A 19,425-nucleotide genomic window follows, 5' to 3' on the forward strand; every position below is an offset into this window, starting at 1 on the left:
CGCCCTACACCCTCCAGCCAGGCCCCAGACGTGGCCGCACCTTGTTTCACCGAGCGGTGTTGCCCTCCTTCTGGGATCTCAGCCGGGGCCCTGAGGACTAGTTACCCTGTAGGTCAGCGTCTGGAGGACTTGACATCGTGAGACTGGGTCAGGGCGGATGGGGCTGCCTGCCTGGGAGTGCTCATACCTGGCTCAAGATCACCTAGTGGTCAGCGTGGCACAGGCGGTGCTGGGCCTCAATGCCCGGTCCCTGGACGGAGGGAGGGGGGCTCTGAAGAGTGAGAGGCACAGAGGAAGGGGCATCACAGGGAGACCAGGGCCCCCGCCGCTTCACGCCAACACTGCCGTCCTGCCGCCAGAAACCAAGATGCAGGCGGAAACAGCGCCGACGGCTGCGGCTGGCATCCTGCATCACCCAGGACACGGTGGGGGACCCGCAGTCACCTGGGAACCCCAGAGCCACGTTCAAGATACACGCTCTTCCCAAAACGACTCTCAGATCTGAGCAGTCGTGTCCTTCAAACAAGGAACCATGTGTCATAAACACATTTTTCTCATCTAGGACCGAGGTGACCGTATTTTTTACTTTTAAACCATTTTATATTTCTAACCCATATTTAGAAATTCGTACCTGCCTGAGGGAGAAGCTCGTTCACCTGACGAAGGAGACAATGTCAAAGGAAAGAAGGGGGCAGCACACTCCCTCAGCGCAGCTCTGACAAAAGCAGGGCTGTGTCAGTGACGCCCTAGGGGACAGTGCCAGCCCTGCCGGGGCCAAGGACCCCGAGGTGACTGCTATGAGCCAATTCACCGGTCGGGCCGCCTGCAGGACAGGTGGGGAGGGAAGCCGTGTGTCAGCCCAGGCGAAACTCCTGGGCAGTGGGACAATGTCCTCACGAGACGCCTGAAGGGCGGTCCATCCACCGCGGGAAATTCACAGAAGACTGGGACGGCCGGAGTCAGAGCGCCACGACCCCGCCAGGAGCGTCTCGCAGGAGCTGGGGCTCGGTCTGCCGGAAGCGCGGCATGGACGGTCAGTGCGGTCCAGCTGACCAGGCGGTGGCAGCGAGCTAGGACGGCGCTGCGGCCAGCGAGGCGCTGCCCACGGGCCCTGTGGTGTCAGGGGTGCCTCCACACGGTGGCTCACGGCCTCCCCTCATTTGTGCGTGTGTTGGGTGGGGGCAGGGGGCAACAGCGGGAGTGACGGCTTGGGGACACTTTAAAGAGTTCCTAGGAATCACGGCCCAGGGTCTGCACCCTCAGCTTCCCGGAGACTGGACTGTGGAGAAGCCTTGGGGTAGTGGCTCTCGGTTCTCTGCGGTCTGACCTCACCAGGAACACAGGGCCTGTCCTGGACGATACAACCAGGATCCACTCCAGCCTGGACCCACAGCCGTGCAGTGAGGGCAAGGGAAGCCCCAGGGTGGCACGTGGCCAGCCCGTACCACACACGCCGCTTCTCCGGAGGTGGACCCTCAGGACAGAGAGCTCCTGGGTGGGGTGGGTGGAGCCCCCGCCCCTTCAGACCCTGCAGCCTTTCCTCCAGGGGTCTGGAGGCTGCCGGGATGCTAACACGTAACCACGAACCTCTCACGGATGTGCTGGCAGAGGCTGCAGAGATCACCCTTCCTGGAGCCCCCGCCCTGGTCCTGCAGCACCTGGCACCCGGAGACGGTGCGGCGTCCCGGGAGGTCAGCAGAGCCCTGCCCTTGTCGCCGCCGAGGGACGGGAGCCCGGTCCACGGGGCCCGGATCTGAGGGGCTCTGAGACCTACACAATAACCGCTCGACTGTCCCGAGCCCTCGGCAGGGCTGCCTCTCGGGAGGACAGGGCGTGCGGTGCTGGCACAGATGGCCATGCGGGACCCCAAGCAGGGCTTTCTCTCGGGAGGCAGAACAGGGAGGCAACAGACTTGGAAGAACAAGCCCAAGGATGACGCCGCTCAGTGGTAACCCCTTCACTGCCTGAAAAGGGAAGATTCCTCCACTGTAACAGCATCTAATCCCCAGAAGCTGATCTAAAACGTGACACTCCAAGAAAAACGAACGTGGCACAAAGAACGGAGCCTTTCGGGACGGTGGCTTTACTGCCGAAGCGAGTCATTAACAGAGCTGGGAGGCAGGGCCGTCTCGTCTTTGTCGAGGGGAGGGATTAACAGACTGTGGTCTCTGAGCCCAGCTTCCTGAGTCACAGGTCTCTGAGCAGTAAGAAGGCACTGGGCGGAGGCCAGCCGCCCCTGGGGGCTGCGGCCACGTGGGGTGGGGTCCGCCGGGGACCTCACAGCCCGCAGGACAGGCTCTGAGCCCACCACCTGCGGTCCTCAGGAGGCTCCCCTGCCCCTCCTGGCTGGGGGCCCCCAGACGCTGTCCCCCGTCAGGAGCCTCCCTCCTTCCTGCTGGACCCTGGCCTCCCACGTGGCGCCTAGCCTGGGGGTCTGCACGGCCCCTTCTCATCTCTCGGTCTGCTCCGGAGTCAGGGACAGTCCCCAGAGTCTCAACCTCCCTCCGCCCGCTGTCCTACTGTGTCCCCCTCGCAACACGTTGCATAACTGACCGTTTGCAGGCCGGGGGCCCAGCTCATGTGCAGGGGCCTCGTGTGTCTGCCAAGAGGGAGAGTCACCGGCTGGCGGTGCCAAAGCAGGTCCCACGTGGGCTCCCCACCTCCACCTCAGCACTGGCGCCGTCTCAGCCTCTCCCAGATGCTGCCAGGCATCTTTCTAAAACACGAATCCCTTACAAGCTTTCTCACGGCTTGCCGCTGCCTGCAGGACGCATTCCAATTCTCTCACACGCACAGAAGGCCCTTCACACCTGCGACCAGGCCGCCCTTTCAGCCGCACCCCTTGACACCTGCTTCCCCCCACGCAGGTCCCTGCTTTCTCCGGCACCGCGCCCGGGTCTCTGCCCACACGGCCCTGACGGCAGAGCCGAATCAGCCGGGAAGCCCCGCGGCCTCTGCCCGGGAGGGCGTCATTCACGCGATGGTGAAGCAATGATTACACCGAATATACCACGCGGGTGCTCCGGTCCGGGACCCGGGACACAAAGCGGCAAACACGGCTCCTGCCCGCAGAAGCCTGAGGGCCAGTGGAGCACGGTGCGGGGACAGAAGGGGCGCCCAGCAGGGGTCTCGGCCCCAGGTCCACCCCGGCGATCCCAGAGGGCGGTGCCGCCTGGGGAGATGTGTCCGCGCGCCCTGACACGTGGCACCAGCCATGGGAGAGGGCCCAGGTCACCGCCACCTAGTCCTGTCTGCAGAGAGAAGGGACGACGGAGAGCCCTACGGGGGCAGCGAGTCACATGGCAAACACACCCAGCCATCTCCGTGGACGTGGCCCGGGCCGGGGCAGGCCACGGGGAGAGGCCCTGAAGGGGGAGCCTCCCCGCTCGAGGCCAGTCACGAGCAGATCACAAGGAGGCTCTGCCCGGAGAAACCTGGTGGCCACTGTCCGCGGGCCACGGGAGCCAGTCAGCCTGCCAGCTTGCAGCGACGTCTCTGCCGGCCGTCTGTGAGTGGGCACCGTGGCCCAGGAGGAAGGAGCAGGTCTGGGCCCCATCGGACCTGGTTCGGATCCCGCGTTACGCCTGCCGTGGGTCCTGAGCACCCGTGGGGAGCCTGAGCAAAAGAGGCACTATCCCCGTCCCGTTTCACAGTCCAGGAAGTGAGCCCGCAAGGTGCCGACGCGGCTTCGGCCCCTGCCACGCGCTTCACACCAGGAGACCCTGAACCACACAGGCTCCAGCACAGCCGCCGCACGTGGTACCCTTAAAGAAACGGATTACCTGCACTTTGTCTTGTGAATGAATTATTCAATGGGTTTTGATTTGTCAACCTCTCAAAGAGCCAGGTACACCCGTTTAAACCACGTGTTTTGGTAAATTTCTGAACAGACAACACTCCTTTTAACAGGTTAGGTAAGGTAAGGAAGTCAGAGACAGAAGCATCCTCTGAATTCAGGCTACTACAGCAGCGCCTGCATTGGAGGATGTTTGAACCCGTCTCATTCAGGATTCAAGCCCACAAGCACCGTCTCCACAGACAATCACCGTTCCATCATTAGGTCCCTGACACACGCAGACGGGGAAGCTCACACACCTGAACGCCAGCCCCTCCCTCAGCTGGGCCCGCGTCAGGCAGGAGCCCGGCCCAGGTGAGGTGGGCAGCCCAGCAGCTGTGTCCTCGCGGACCAGACCTCTCTGGTCGCAGTCCCTGCAGCACGGTGGCTCGGTCCCAGGAAACAGTTAATAGCCTGTGTCTTTCGGCTCCCCTGTGCTGACCTCTTTGAGGGCCGCCCTCTGCGGGGCCGGGGGCCGTACGAGTTTCCTGCCAGGGGCGAGCCGAGAGCAGCTCTGGACAACTCCCCCAGGAAGAGGACAGAGGTTATCATAAACACTAGACGTGACAATAAATGCAGGATGTTCCCCGGGGTCTTAATCTCTTCCTTCAGGAAACCTGAGCAATTCCGCCTTCCGTGCTGTTGTGAGGTAGAGGGTATGTGCGTGCGCGCGTGCGTCCTGGGTTACCTGCTTCTGCCCCAACGATGGAATCCTTCCGAAGCCAGAGCCCCAGCCTGTGGTGTTGGCCTCGCCGCCCATATGCTCCTCCTAAGGCCAAGTGCTTGCTGACCCCCGAGGGTACACTGGGCCTGGCAGCCTCAGGAAAGCTCGAGAGGCCAGCGTGAAGTTGGGAGGGTCACCGTCCGTCAGCATCTAACACGGCCAATGTGACCCACGGCACTGTTTGCTGCTTGGCAAACTCTAACCCCTTCCTCCCCCAGCCACGGGGGAGTAGCTGGTGGAAGAACTACGCTCTCCTCCAGGAAAAAAAACCTTAAAGTTGGACTTTAAACATCTGTGTGAAGGCTTCTAAGGACAAGACGAAGCAGGACTCGATGGCCAAGGCTGTGAGGAGAAGGGAACCTGGAGGTGAGTGTCCATTCCTGGAGCTGCCGCCCCGCCATCCCCCTGAGTTTTCGCCAATTCTTGATGTTGGGCAAACAGCTTCTGCTAAAAGGCAGAGAAGCCAGCAGGGTCTCTGGAGCTCTCTCGGGACGGCAGAGGCACAGCATGGCTGGGACTCCAGGGAGAAGGGAGGCACACTCAGGGGTCTTCCTCCTTTAGAGCATTCTTCAGATCCTTGAGCTCAGGAAGCCTCATGGCAGGAAACTCAGAACCTAAGTAAAAAGCCACTGAAGGGCAGAGCAGAATTCTCAGAAGTTTCATAGAGTTGAGGAGGCAAACACGGGGCTTTCGAGCTTGCCAAGAACAAGGAGCCCTGGACAGCCAGACCCTAGGGACAGGGGTCAGTCAAGAAGCCTGAGCTCCACCAAGACTGCAGGCAGGACCCAGTCAGCTCAGTCCATCAGGGTTTACGTGACCTGCCTTGACACTGGCCCATCCAGGAAGGCGGTGAGCACCTCTGGGGAAGCCTCTGTACCTTCTCTATAATGCCTGGCATTCAATCAAGAATTACCAGGCACACGGAGAAACAGAACCACGAGAAAAAACAGGCAACAGAAACAGACCTGCAGATGACTTCAAAATAGCTACAATTAATACGTCCAAGAATTCATAGTTCAAATGCATATATCGGGAGAGAGAGCAGGCTGGACCTGGCTACAACGTTCCGGGCTCTGGCTTCTGCCCAGTCCCCTCATCCACTCCTCCAGCAGCCCAACGTCAAGGCCCTGAACATGCTAATCGCTTCCTGCCCGGGGCCTCCGCACCTGCTGACCTTCTTTGGAGAAGCCCTCTCTCCCGCCTTGCTTGCTCTGGCCCGCGTCTCGGGTCCTGAGGAGTCAGTTTCAGTGTAGGACACCCCCACCCCATGCCCGCCCGGGTCTGGGGTCTGGGTCGGGGCCTCAGACTGGGCTTCTTCACTCGCTGTCTCTCACGGCTCATCACCGTCATCAGCCATTGTTTGGGCAAATGGTTTCTGTGCAGTTAGTTTTTTGTTTTGTTTTGTTTTTTTAAATGAATTTATTTATTTACTTTTGGCTGTGTTGGGTCTTCGTTTCTGTGCGAGGGCTTTCTCTAGTTGTGGTGGGTGGGGGCCACTCTTCATCACGGTGTGCGGGCCTCTCACTGTTGTGGCCTCTCCCGTTGCGGAGCACAGGCTCCGGACGCGCAGGCTCAGCGGCCATGGCTCACGGGCCCAGCTGCTCCGCAGCACGTGGGATCTTCCCGGACCGGGGCACGAACCTGCATCCCCTGCATCGGCAGGTGGACTCTCAACCACTGTGCCCCCAGGGAAGCCCACAACAGTTTTCTTAGTGAACTCAATCTACATACTAAATCTGTTCCACGCCATGCCATGCTAGGTGTGGTGAAGGGACGACTGAATAAACGACCACCATCGCTAACCACTGTCACGCAGGCACGGCAGCAGCCACTGACGGCCCACCGTGGACCTGGGCCCACCCCCAGGTCCACCGTCCACGGGGGTCTCACCTGCGGACAGGAAACCCAGCAGGAGGCAGGGCCGAGGTCTGAGTCCAGGTGTGTCCACAGGGGCCTCCACGGGACAGCAAAGCCGCCGAGACAAACAGTGAGGCCCAGAGGCCCCGAAGCTGTCCAAGCTGGGCTCGGCCCCCCACGTCCAGGCGCGGCTGTGGGCAGGGGAGGGAGCCGCCCGACAGCAGACGAGGGGCGCCGACCCTTCAGGCACACGCTCTACAGGGAGCGTCGTCCAGGATGCCGTGAACAGACAGAGTCCCCCCTGCACCACACACGCCACCCGCCTCTGCCTTCAGAGGGCACGAGAATGAAAAAGGAGGTGAGTCAAATCCACCCGAGTCCCCCCTCAGGATGGGGCCACATGGTGGGTGACAAAACGCGGCAGCACTGACGGCAGAGCCCTGGCAGCTCTCCAGCTCCTTCCCCTGCAGGTAGGTCGAGATCCACGGAAAGAGGGCGGGCGCTGCCCACTTCTGGGGGTCACATTCCTGGGTGGCTGTCACCCAACCTCTCCCTGTCACCCACTGCCTGTGATTCCGGTGAGCCGGAATCTCACCTGGGAGAGGTGGGGACCCCACCGGGGCAGCGAGAACGCTCCGTCCTCGGGGTCCCAGGTCTCCGTCACTCCCCGGGGAGTGGGAGGGTCCCGCTGCCCAGCTCCCGTCACTGCCCCAGGGCTGAACTGCAAGAGAAGATTCTCCTCCCCACACCCTCCCTTCAGTCAGCTCGACCAGGACCCGCAGCACCTCCCCGGCTTCGGGGTCCCTGCGGCGCCAGGTCTGGACGGGATGTGCCCCCTCCGGGCGCCCCCACGGCTTTCAGCAGCGGCCTCTCACCCCTGGTCCCCCAAACCTCCATACGCCGTCACCTCGAGGTGGCAGAGCCAAGCTGGTCCCCCCTGCACTGGGCCTGGGGGGGGGGAGGGGCAGGCACGGGGGCCCCAGCTGATTGACAAAGGTCGACGGGTCCCCAGGGACATCTGCACACAAGGGACCGGCTCTCCCTTCCCCACGGGGCCCCTGCAGACCTTCCTGGACCTGCATCCGAAGCAACAGGCGCGTCTGCAGCGGACAGGCTGCCGCACCCCTGTTCCTGACGCTCGGCTCCCAGGCCCCCAGCGCAGGAGCAGGACAGGCGGACAGAACACTGGTGCTCAGCCCTGTGCCGCCCGACCCTGTCCTTCCGGAGGCAAGACAGCCCCCGGACCGAGTGTCACGCAGAGGCTCTAGGCTCAGGGCCAGGCCACTCCGGAACCCGCCCAGGGGCGGGGGCGCCAGCAGCACCCCTTCTTGACTCCCTCAGGGGCCTGGGCGCAGCGCCCAGCCCAGCTCACAGGACACGCAGGACCTGGTCCTGGAGTGGCTGGCTCCGCCCCGACCCCCGGCGCGGGGATCTGAGCCCCTCGAGAAGCTTGCGATCAGCCTCGGGGCAGGGGGATTTTACAGACGCAGGCGAGCTCAGGGGGAGGAAGCTCTTACTTGATCGCACCCTCCATCTTCGAGGCTGCCTTGTGGAACTGCTGTGAAGACTGTCTGTACGTCTCGACATTCTGCAACGAGAAAATGGACCCGACGGGTTACCAGACGGAAGCTTCCCTCCGGCCGCAACCCCACCCACAGCTGTGCTGAGTCCACACATGCCGACTTCCTGACCAGGATCGCAGGGAGGGCCCAGCTCCTCATGGACCAGCCGCGGCCGCCAGGACACATGGAGCCCCTGGCTCAGGGGTCACACCCCCGCCACGAGCGAGGCCCGGCCCGCCTGCCCCACCGTGTAAATAAAGTTTTATGGGCACACGGCCATGCCCACGATTTGTGACCGCACGGCTGTGGCTGCTCCTGGGCTACGACAGTGTCCACAGAGGCAGCGAGGCCCACACAGCCTAAGACACTCACTATCTTAAAGAAGAAGTTTGCCGTTCCTTCGTCTGGTCCAACCCCATCTTTACGTGGACTCTGCTGCCCAGAGATGTGAAGCAACTTGCCCGAAGCCACACAGCAGGCAGCGGTGCCGGGACAACAGCCCAGGACCCACGCACTCACCAGCACTGCCAGGCAGTCCCAGAGGCACGTGCTGCCCTCCTTCCGAGGGCACCCCGTGTGTGCTCAGGTCCGGCAGTGTGGGGACGGCAGCAGGACAGAGCTGGGCTGGAGCCTGGGGCCACCGCAGCATCCTTCCGGTCAGTCACGCCACTTCTTTGTGCCCCAAGGCGAGTGGCTTCAGGCCACCCAGGCCCAGCACCCCGCATGCCACGTCTCCAGAGGAGACCAACGTAAACACAGCTGCCCCCCAACACCAGCTCCTGGCCGAGTCCCGTGAGGCTCACGGGTGGACCCAACATCTCCAAGGACGCAGGCTCGAGGACGAAACCACCCAGAGGAAGCCCGACACGGGGCTGGCGTCGGACGCCCCAGCAAGATGCCCTGTGGAGCTGCTGGGCCCACACAAGCCTGGGGTAGCCCCTTCCCACCACAGATGGGCAAACGCAGCTTCAGGGCTCCCGCGGGGGCCGGTCAGTCAGGCCCTGCAAGCAGCCAGTGAGGCAGGTGAAGGGACCCGCGGAAGTGGAGACCCCACGGCCTGTCGGCCTCCAAGCCCGGCTCTCCCACTCCACCTCCACTGAGTACACAGGGAGCCTGGCCCAAAAGGAACGAACCAGTCGGACCAGAACAGGTGACAGGTGCCCAGATCAGAGCCGTGCGGGGCAAGCGCCGTACCCCATGGGCCCCATCATCCACCTGCACGGAAGGTAACCACGGCAGGCGCGGGGAGCACGTCCCCGAAGCACCTGCAGGGCATCGAAGGCGGAGTCTGTACCCGGGTTGGGGGGGCAGAACCAGGCCAGCAGCCCTATCCTGGTACCACGGCCTCTCGGAAGGGCCAGCTGGGAGGGACGCGGAAGGGTGTTCCGAGGCGCAGCTCAGCCCACGAAGGGCAGGGGTTCTGCTCTGGGCTGTGCTGGGGCGAGCCCGCTGCCGGGCTGCCACCCCCAGCTGCAGACTGAGGCCACCCCGCCGCTCCCTGGCATGTTCCCCACCCCTGAACCAGGGAGACAGACGAGGCCCCTCTGATGGTCAATGGGAGCTGCGAACACCCAGCGCACAACAGGCATGAAATAAATGGGGGCTCTCCGCACCCAGCCCGGCTGCCCCCCTCCACAGGGACGTGCTGACGCCCAGCCGTCCAGCCCTGACGATCCAGCCAAGAGATTCCAACTCCACCTCAACCAGTGGATGGTCAACCAACACTGACCCTGGGGAGGGAGTAAGGACACAGGTGAATCAGGCCCGGCCCTCTCCGCTGAGCAGACGTTCTCCTGGGATAGCCATGTTTTAACGCTCTCTGCACGCGGCGTCTGCTCTTTGGGTCACTTCCTCCCTCGAACCCTGTCTCCTAGCCGTCAGGCGGGCAGCCCTCCCCGCGGGGCGCCGAGAGGGGCGGGCTCAAGGGACGAGCGTACCACCCACACGCCACCACTGCCTCTTCTGAAGTCAGAGCCCCCAGCCACGCTGCCCGTCCCCTCCCGCAGACAGCCTCGCGGCTGAGGCCTGCCCTCCTGGGAGAGCAGCCGAGCGGTCCCTTCCCGGGGAGCACCCGCAGCCCAGGTGGGACCCTGCACCTCCACGCACCGCCCGGCTGGGGAGACCTGCGTCAGTGGCTGCACTGACTGCGACCTCTGCCTGAACCTGTGGTCGGTGAGGCTAGTCGCAGGAAGTGCCCGCGGGCCAAGAAGTGGTGGTAACCCCAGCGCGGCTTCCTCTACAGCCTCAGGATGACTCAGAGGACAGCCCCCGCTGCGCCCTCTGCGCCTCTAACCAGCCTGAGCAGGTCAGGCACCGCCAGCGACCCCCTGCCCCCAATGCCCCCCGCACGCGCCCACCCGGCTTCCTGGGGCCGTTGGAAGCCGTGCACGCTGAGGCCTCAGCCAGTGAGAGCAGGGCCCTCGCAGACTCCACCAAGGGGCTTCTGGAAGGACCGGGGGCCCCCCACCAAGACCCTGCTGAGCGCTGAAGGTCCCACGGCAGCCCGGCCGCAGGCAATGGGGCCGAGCAAGGCTCCACTCTTCAGGGTGTGAGGAGTCGTGGGGCGGCCGCGTGGACGACACAGTGACCCCCGCAGCCCCGCTGCCCCCTGCTCCCCCCAACCGGTGATCTCTCCTCCCCTAGATTCAGACCCCACGATTTCAGGGCCCCTCCTCCCCCTCCAGCTGCTGCGAGCGAGTCTGAAACCAGAAGACCCGATCTCGATTAATTAAGCCTGCCATTAAAAATTAAATAACGTGAGCGAGAAGGTGTGAGCCTTATCTCAACAGGCTTCAAGAGTGCCAGTGTTTCTTCAATTACTTCCCAGCAGTTTTCATATTTCATACTGCCTGATTTCTCCAAGGGCCTGGATTCTGGAGATCAAAAGAGAGGGCAGGGGGAGGAGGGAGGCTGGGGACCGAGGCGGGCTGTCCATCCCCACCGCAGCCAGGACGGGGGGCCCCTAAGGCAGAGCTCGGTCTGCCGGCCCGGAGGGGAGCCCCAGGAACGGTGAGAGGCCGCCGGGCCATGAGGGTGGGCGCAGGCCGCGGCGGGGCGTCTGGCTCCCTGGCTTCTGTGTGAAATAAAGACGGTCCCAGAGCGTCCTCCATACAGCGTTGTGGGAATTGCTACAAAATGCCGCTGAAATGGCACATAGAAAACGCTTAGAGCCGGTGGGGTCTGGCACAGAGGGGACAAAAAATGTCTTAAAAGCTTAACACCCAAATGCGCGCCAGCCAAGGGAAAGAGCGGGGCATCTCCTGAAGCAGGCGAGCTCCACCACGGGAGGGGTTCTCAGCCCCTTTGCCTGACCTAGCCCCAGAGCCGCCGGCGGTGCCAGCACAGAGCGGCCCCACCAGGAGTGGCTGAAAAGGGGGGCAGGCGCAGATCCGCTAGGGCACATCAAAAGCGTGAGCAGGACGCGGCGTCTGTCTGGTCAATGGAAGTCTCTGAGCTGCCGCTCCGTGGACGCAGCCCCACCGGGAGCTCGCAGACCGGGCGGGGACGAAGAGCAGGCTGGGGGCCAGGCCCAGAGAGGCCGCGGGGGCCACGTGAGGATCGAGAGCTTGGACCCCTCCCCCCAGTGAGAGCACCTTAGCAAACACTTCGGGAATGTGTGAGAGAGACAGTCACTGGTTGTGCTCTGCGGCCGTGAGCACTGAACCATCAACCGGGGACACAGGGCCCACGGGGTTCAAGTGGACCCCCATGCCAGGCGCTGTGGCTGGGACCAGTCACCAGACTGGCCCTTCACACCCAGAGCTATGCTTCCGGTAGGAATGTCTATCCCTCTGCCGGGTGCAGACAGATGGTCAGAGGCAGACGATCCCGCCCAGGGGCCCGAACCTCGAGGGAAAGAGGCAGGCCCCAGAGCCGACCCATCAGCTTCCCGTACGCGCATGCCTCCGGCAAGGGATCCAACGTACCGAGGGCCACGCAGACTGGGCTCAGAGCAGACACGCGGTTGTGCCTAGAGGCACCTGAAGGCCCAGAGCCGGGAGAGTTCCAGCAAAATCCGTGCAGCTGTCGGAGCCGGGGCCGGGGCTCAAGGAAGCACCAGAATCTGCAGGGAGCAGAGTGAGGATGGGAGACCCCAGACCCTGCGGCTCTTCAACACGTCCAGGCAGTCATCAGGGGTACAGAACGCTCACCAGCCCAGTTACCAAAGGCTCTCCAAGCCCACGGGAACGCAAGGGCACGTGGAGAATTGTAAGAAGTCCACACAGTCAACATAAAGCTTTGAAAGCTGCTGGGCGTGCAGTCGGTGGCACAGTAGGTGAAGGGACAGAAATTCCGTTTCGTTGAGGGACTGAACAGCTGGCTCTTTGTGAAGCCGGTTCAGCATCTTTGCCCCTCCCGCGCGTTGGTGCCGGCCCCCTCCCCAGTCGCCAGACCCCACCCCGACCCCACTCCTCCCTCGCTCTGCTCCTTCCCCTGACCCCCTGGCGCTGCCCTTTCAGCCAGTGTTATTGCTAAAAATGACCCAGTGAAGCTGGCCGGCTATGCCCTACTCTGCTGAGTGGAGAAGACACCCCTTTCCAGACTTGCTCCAGCACTCACCCAGCATGGGTAAGGGCCAATCCTGCCCCCACTGCCTGCCCTCAGGGATGTCCACTGAGATCCTTTCAACCCCGGGGTCCCTCCCCTCCACCGTTTCCTCATCCCCGGGCACACCGTCCAAACTCATCCAAGGCCACCTTCCCCAGGGCCACACCCAGGGCTTCCCACCCTCCAGGAGAGCCTTACCTGGGATCCCAACTGCAACCTGACAGCCCCACCTAGGGTCCTCAAGCATCCCCAGGACAGTCCCGCCTGTGATCCCCCCTCTACCCCACCCCCCCCCCCCGGAAGGCCCCACGTGGCACACCTGCCCTCTAACCCCACTGACCACGCCTTTACCCTCCACCCCTCCCACACCCTCCTGTCCTCACTTCCGCTCCCTCCCTGGTCCCCTGCTTTGCCCTCCCTGGGCCCTGCTTCCAGCCCCTCCCATCACACCCTGCGACCCTCAGCTCTCACCCAGGTACCTCTGCACCCGGTCACACTCCAGGCCTGGCTGATCCAACCCACCTGCCGTGTCCGCCCCTAGGCCCAGGAGACCCCACAACGAACTTAGGCTCCAACCTCAGGTGAACCTTCCCCACAGCCTGTAATTCTTGAAATTCCAGGACAGCTGCCCCCACCAGGCCTGTTTCCCAGCCTGAGTTCCTGCCGTGGGCAGATGGCCACTTCTCGACCCCAGAGACGTTGGAGGCTGCAGCCGGGCACAAACAGGAGTCTTTCCCCAGGGCCAGGGTGCCTCTGCCTTCGCCCACCCCCGCCAGGCCCCGGGTCCCTCGGGCAGCGATGGGCCATCTCTGGGGCTCCGAGGAGGCAGTGACCAGCAGGCCATGGCTCCTCTGTTTCTTCCTCTCATTTATGAGTGCCTACTGTTTACAGCAGTAAACGAGAGAGGTGCAGCCCTGGCCTTCGCAGAGCTAGCCGCCAGGTTTCGGCAAAACAACAATCCTACTCAGGAACCAGTGCCAAAAAGACACGGCAGGGTAGGGGTAAGGCACAGCCAGGAAGGCCATGCTGCGGACAGCGTGGGTGGATACCTGAAGGACATGAAGAGGGAAACGAGGTTCGGGGGAGGCTTAGGCTGGGACCACCGCGGCGCGCTCTTGGAAAAGCAGGGGAGTGTGGCTGGAAGTCGGTCAGCTGATGGCTGGATCGGGGCCCGGCCACCTCACACAGGGCCTGCTTCAGGGCTGGCAGGAAGCCGGGGGCTGGACAGGGGACAATGCGGTCTGATCTCCATTCTGGAGGGACCACTGACTGTGCCCTCAGAGTCGGGGGGTCAGGACCGGGGTCAGCTCCTGGGGGGGGGCGGAGGAGGGGGGGCTGCGGAGAGTGCAGAGGAAGGGGCCAGGCGGGCAGCACAGCCCTCACAAGGCAGCCAGCCAGGCCTTGTGCGCTGGTTAGCTGGTGTTTACTCTTCCAGACACACGTTTGGCTACTTGAATATCTAAAGAGTGTGAAAACAAAATACAGAGCACAATAGAAAATAGAAAGGAATTTTTAAAATGAAGGGACATGAATTTTAACTCCACCTTTGTGGCTTACTGGTAACCCGATCCCGAGCAAAGGGCCCCAGAGTCAAGGTCTCAGGACCGCCCCCCCGCGGGCAGTGACTCAGGCCACAGGGGTGTTGACCAGGCGCCCCGGGAGGCAGGCTCCACACGCACAGGTCCTCAGCACTGAGACTCGGCCCTGGGACCAGAGGGCGCTCCCGGAGGAAGCTACAGGCTGGACGCCCCGCTTCCCAGAACCTCGTCCCCCAGCCCCGCCCCCGAAAGCCGAAAGCCTCCCCGCCCTCTGGCCAGTCGGGCGTGCGGCCCACGCGGCCCGGCCCATCTGGGGACCCGCGGCGGCAGCACCGCCGGCTCGTCCGGCACGGGCGGACCGCTCCAGGCCTCACCGGCGCCACGGAGCACGAGCTCCCGGGGGACCTGAGTGCCTGGGACACCTGGGGGGCGCAGGTGCACGGAAGCAGGGCCCCCACGGGCACCACAGCCGTTTCCTAAAATCCCTCCGCGGCTCCCGCTGTCCTCACCCGTCCCCGAGGCCTCGCACCCGCGGCAGCTCGCTGTGGCCCTCAACCCTGGAGCCACGGGGCCGCCTGAGCCCAGCCCGTAGGCTGCTGGGTGGTCTGGGATGGGGCCCCAGCATCGGTGTTTAAGGAAGATCCGGGGGTTCCCTGGGCACCCAAGGTGGAAAACGCTGCTCCAGGTCCTGGAAACCCTGAGGTTACGCCTGCTTTGTCACTGACCAGCCTGTGCCTCCGCCTGTGGCCCCTGCTCCACAAAGAGCTGGGAAATCTTTTATTTCAAAATTAGAAACTACAGCGGGACACTAAAACGTGGTCCTTTGTATTAAGTGTCCTAGCTGCTTGATATTTTGTGGTTTGAGAAGTTTTCAAAGAAAATCAAAGGAGGAAAGAGGGCTGAGAAAAAGGAAGAGGAAAAGGGGAAGTCTGGCGACCTTCGCGCCCCCGTCTCACGGGCCCCCTTGGCTTCCAAAGTAATTGGAAACACGTTCGGCCCCGTTGTCAATCCTGCGGAAACGCCAGACCTTTTGCTTCTCCTAAACACAGGTGACTTTTCTTCATGGTTGTCACATCCTCTGATTCCAACTTCTAATTTTAGAACAGTTTCAAAATGTTGGTAGACAGCAGGCTTTGCGGGGATAATATAGCTCAATGTATATGAGGTACAAATTACCTAAGTTAAAAATAATTCTCTCCTTTATTGCAAAAATGACTAACTCAACTCAAGTACCGTAAAGGTTCTTGCTAAGTGCTTACTAAAGGTTCTAAGAGACTCTGGGAAAAGAGTTCTTTTCTTTTTGACTTCACCTACAGGAGAGGGAATTCGCCTGTGACGAGCCCCTACTGCACGCCAGTCCCCAAGTGCTGTTACACAGTTCACGTTGTTTGTTCTGCAGGCAGAGTCTGAGGCTGGGAGCTGGACCCAGCAGGCGTGTCTGCCCAGAGCCTCCTCCATGGAAGGATTAGTCCAGGCGCTTGACACAAAGAGACGAACAGATGCAAATGAGGGTTTTGGTCCTTCTACAGAACGAATACCTTGATGAGCTGAGACACGAACGAACACACACCTGAACCACCGGTATGTGTTTGCTCTCCGGGCTGTGCAAATGCAGACAGGAAATGTCACAGCACCGAAGAAATCCACACAGGTTCTCACGGAAGCCTAAAGTCTGGGGGCTGCAAAAGGGTATTTTCTAAAAGGTCCTATTCTCATACCCGCAAATAGAGCCCAACAGCTTATGGGCTGTAGAGACAGCTCGTAAGCACGAGCTCCTAAATGAAACAGGCTTGGAGTCGGGTGGTGCTGGGCTGTGCTCGGAGGAGTGGGAGAAGACCAAGAATAAACGAATAAAAACACCAGAAATAAGTAAGGTGCATTTAAAAAGATCGTCCTCTGGCCTGAGCCGCACGTGGCAGCCGCCCTCGGGGGTCAGGGGGCCATCTGCACGAGGAGGGACAGAGGCCAGCACAGCTACTGGGGACATTTGCTGCTGCGTGGGGGGGAGTGACACCCCCTCACAACCACCGGGGGAGACAATTCCTGACGTGTCACCCTCGGGGGCAGCAGTCAGTGCTGAAGGAACGGGAGCTGTCGTGACCACTATTATTACCAACAAGTGATCTGTTGAGGAAATTAACCTACCAGCTTCTGGAACCATGGATCGGGAGCAAGGGGGGGTCAGTATTCACGGCAGCGGGACCCCAAGGCTGCAGGATCCCAAGGCGGCGGCAGCTGATGGGGGGGGCTCCAGGACCTGGACCCCCAGGCACTCTGTTCTCCCAGGGAGCTGAGTCCACCGGCCACAGCCCTGGGGGCCGGCAGCTCCCGGCACGAGCTCCGGGCGCAGAAGGTAGAACGGCCCCAGGCCAGCGGCTGGCAGGCGGCAGGGGCAGCTCTTGTCCCCCCACCAACCCCAAGCCTCGGGCTGGGGTGGCCAAGCCAGGTCACGTCCCTTCCCGCCACCTGCAGGCACCGTGGGGGGAGCAGGGGAGCATGGAGCCCAGGGCAGGCCCCACTGCCCTCCTTCTCTGCTCTGACTCAGCACTGATGCCCGGACTCCGGGGCCATGCCCAGGGCCCTTCGGTCCAGCCTGATGCCCTCTGCTTCCCCCAGGACCGCCCTTCTGGAAGATGCCATGCAGCCACTCCTCCCCGCCTGCTGATCCCGCCCAGGCCGCTCTGCTGAAAGGGTGAAGTTTTGCACCTGAAGGAACCTCGACCCTCCTGCAAAGAGCAGCCCTGCAGCTGCCTTTTCTTCCCCTTCTTCCTTTAACATCCTCCCGTTTCCTTCCATCCTCCTGGAAACCTTACTTCTGCTGCTCAGGGGGAGAGTGTGGCACAGGCTTCTTCCAGCGCTGCGTTCAAATCTCGCACCTTGGAGAAGAGTGTGACAGTCACCAGGTGCGTATCACCCGGACTCACCGCTCGCTGGGGCTCTGCCCATCCACCCACTCACACGCTCTTTCTGGCTGAAGCCACTTGACTTATCGACATTTTAGTCATCATGACCTTTTGCCCCTGAACACTTCAGCTGCATCTCCCAAGAGCAAATTAACTCTGATACTCTGAGTAAACACTAAACAACTACCACAGTCAGGACCCTTCACATCAACAGGATAATTTTCTCATACATAATCTGTATCTGACTGTTTCCAACTGCCCCAGGAAACGCCCCCAATCCGGGACGCAGGCGAGGGTCACAGGTCGTGCCTGGCCGACATGGCCCTGCCCGCCCTTCAGTCTAACCTGCTCCCACCCTCACTTGGCCTTTCAGGACACTGATATGTTTCACGAAGCCAGGACAGTTGTTTCAGAGAATGTCCCTCAGTTCGAACACTTGTTTTGTCATGATTAGATTCAGGTTAAAATTCCTGGCGGAGAGACGGCAGAGGTGAGGCAGCCGTGCAGCCGTGTCCCCCATCGACACGTCAGTGTATGAGGTCACGGGACACTCCTCCTCTGACCCTGGTTACTTTGTGGCTGCTTCAGAGTGACATCACGTGGCTTTGGACGTGGGAACGTGAACACCCGGCACACTGGCGCCTCGCTCTCTGGGAGGAAGCCTGGAACGGCCCACCCGGAAGGGACACATAAATGATGCGGCCAACAGTCCAGCGAAGCCCCAGCACGGCCACATCAACTGCCAGGGGTGGGGGGAGAAGGGTCCAGATGGTTCCAGCCCCCAGCCACCATATGGCCCCGGCAAGGCCCCTGACTTCAGGAAACAGAGCCGAGCTGTTCCCGTGTCCTGTCTGAGCCCCCGACGCTCAGAGCCCGTGACCCTAACCAACGGCTGCTTGATGCCTCTGAGTTTCGAGGTGATTTGCTATGTAGGAACGTAGACCTGCGACCACACCCCTTCCCTCGACAACAAACACGTGACCTAAAGAGTGATGCTGTAAGAGCATGATTACCCTGCTTCCCAACAGTCATGGTTTTCGCTGAATTGATTATTATTACAACAGTGGCAAATGGGTGACTGTCTATCGTTCTCTCCACATTTATTAGTTGTTGTTCCTTCGTAAAGACAGTTTTCCTCTCCTTTCCTCCTTTTGATCCTGTATGTTTTTATGTCAGTTTGGACTTAGATTCTCTTTTTAAAATCCAACGTGTTATCATCCATTTCTGTCATCATTATTGTGTCGCGCAGACAAGGTGTCCGAACTCGGCTCGTGGGACCTCTTTCAGGCCGTCTCCTGGGTCCCGTATAGACGCACATGCCCTCACCATGTTCTGAACACTCCTCACTTTTTCACAAGATAAGATGTTAGCCACCCCAGTAGGTACGCAGCGACGTCTAACTGCAGGTCTAATTTGCATATCCAATAGCTAATGATGGTGAATGTCTTCTCATGTGCTTATTTGCCATCTGCATATCCCCTTGGTGGATTTTTCTAATTGGATTGTTGGTTTTTACTTATTTATGTTTTGCTGGTGCATTGTGACAGTATTTTCTATGTTCTAGACACCAGTCCTTTGCTTGGTGTGTGGTTTGTAGATATTTCTTTCCCCGTCTGTAGTTCCCCTTTTCATCTTCCTCACAGGGCCTTCCACAGAACGAAAGTCTTTAATTTTGACGAGGTCCATTGTAACGTTTTTTCCTTTTATGGATCCTGCTTTTGGTGCTTTTAATCTCAGTACCAGATGTTGTTAGTGCATAGCAATCGGTAACGCAGTTGGTTTTCGTGTGCGGGTCTTGTGTCTGGTGACCTTGCTAAAAGCCTGTATTAGTCCTAGGGTTTCCTTTTCTTTTTTCTTGGATTCCTTAGGTCATCTATGCAGATGATCGTATCCTATGCAAACAGGGACGGTTTTATTTCTTCCTTTCTAATCCACAGCCTTTAATTTCTCTTTCTTCTCTTACTGCAGAGGCTAGTGTCTCACTGGTGGCATAACTCTAACTCTACTTTAAGTGAAAGTGGTGACAGCCACCTTGTTGCCATGGTGGGGCGGGGGGCGTTCAGAATCTCATCCGTATCTCTGGTGTCGGCGGTTCTGGTACATGCTCTTTAACAAGTTAAGGTAGTTCCCTTCTATTCCTGTTTTTCCAAGAGTGTTTATCATGAATGGGAGGAGATTTCTGTCAAATACTTCTCTGTATCAATTAGTATGATCATATGTTTTTTCCCTTAGCATGTTGATATAACGGATTTCATTGATTTTCAGACACTGACCCAGCCTTGCACACCCAGAATAAACCCCACTTTGCATAACATGGTGTATACACACATAGTGTGTAATTCTTTTCATACATTGCTGGATTTGGTTTGCAAATATTTTGTTGAGGATTTTTGTGTCTAACTTCACGAGAGACATTGTAGTTTTCTCTTGTCTTTGGTTTGGTAACACTGCTTGTCTG

At 60.4% G+C, this 19,425-nt stretch overlaps 1 protein-coding gene across 1 annotated transcript in view; it reads right to left on the minus strand.

Annotated features, from left to right (window-relative positions):
• CHCHD6 (coiled-coil-helix-coiled-coil-helix domain containing 6) overlaps positions 1-19,425 on the minus strand; it is a 125,378-nt gene that overhangs the window by 15,172 nt on the left and 90,781 nt on the right. Inside the window, exon 6 of the mRNA XM_067755708.1 lies at positions 7,934-8,004. Within this exon, the coding sequence (XP_067611809.1) occupies positions 7,934-8,004 (71 nt within the window). The remainder of the gene's footprint in view (positions 1-7,933; positions 8,005-19,425) is intronic.

This window comes from Pseudorca crassidens, chromosome 10, assembly GCF_039906515.1.
Source record: "Pseudorca crassidens isolate mPseCra1 chromosome 10, mPseCra1.hap1, whole genome shotgun sequence".
Lineage (NCBI taxonomy): Eukaryota > Metazoa > Chordata > Mammalia > Artiodactyla > Delphinidae > Pseudorca > Pseudorca crassidens.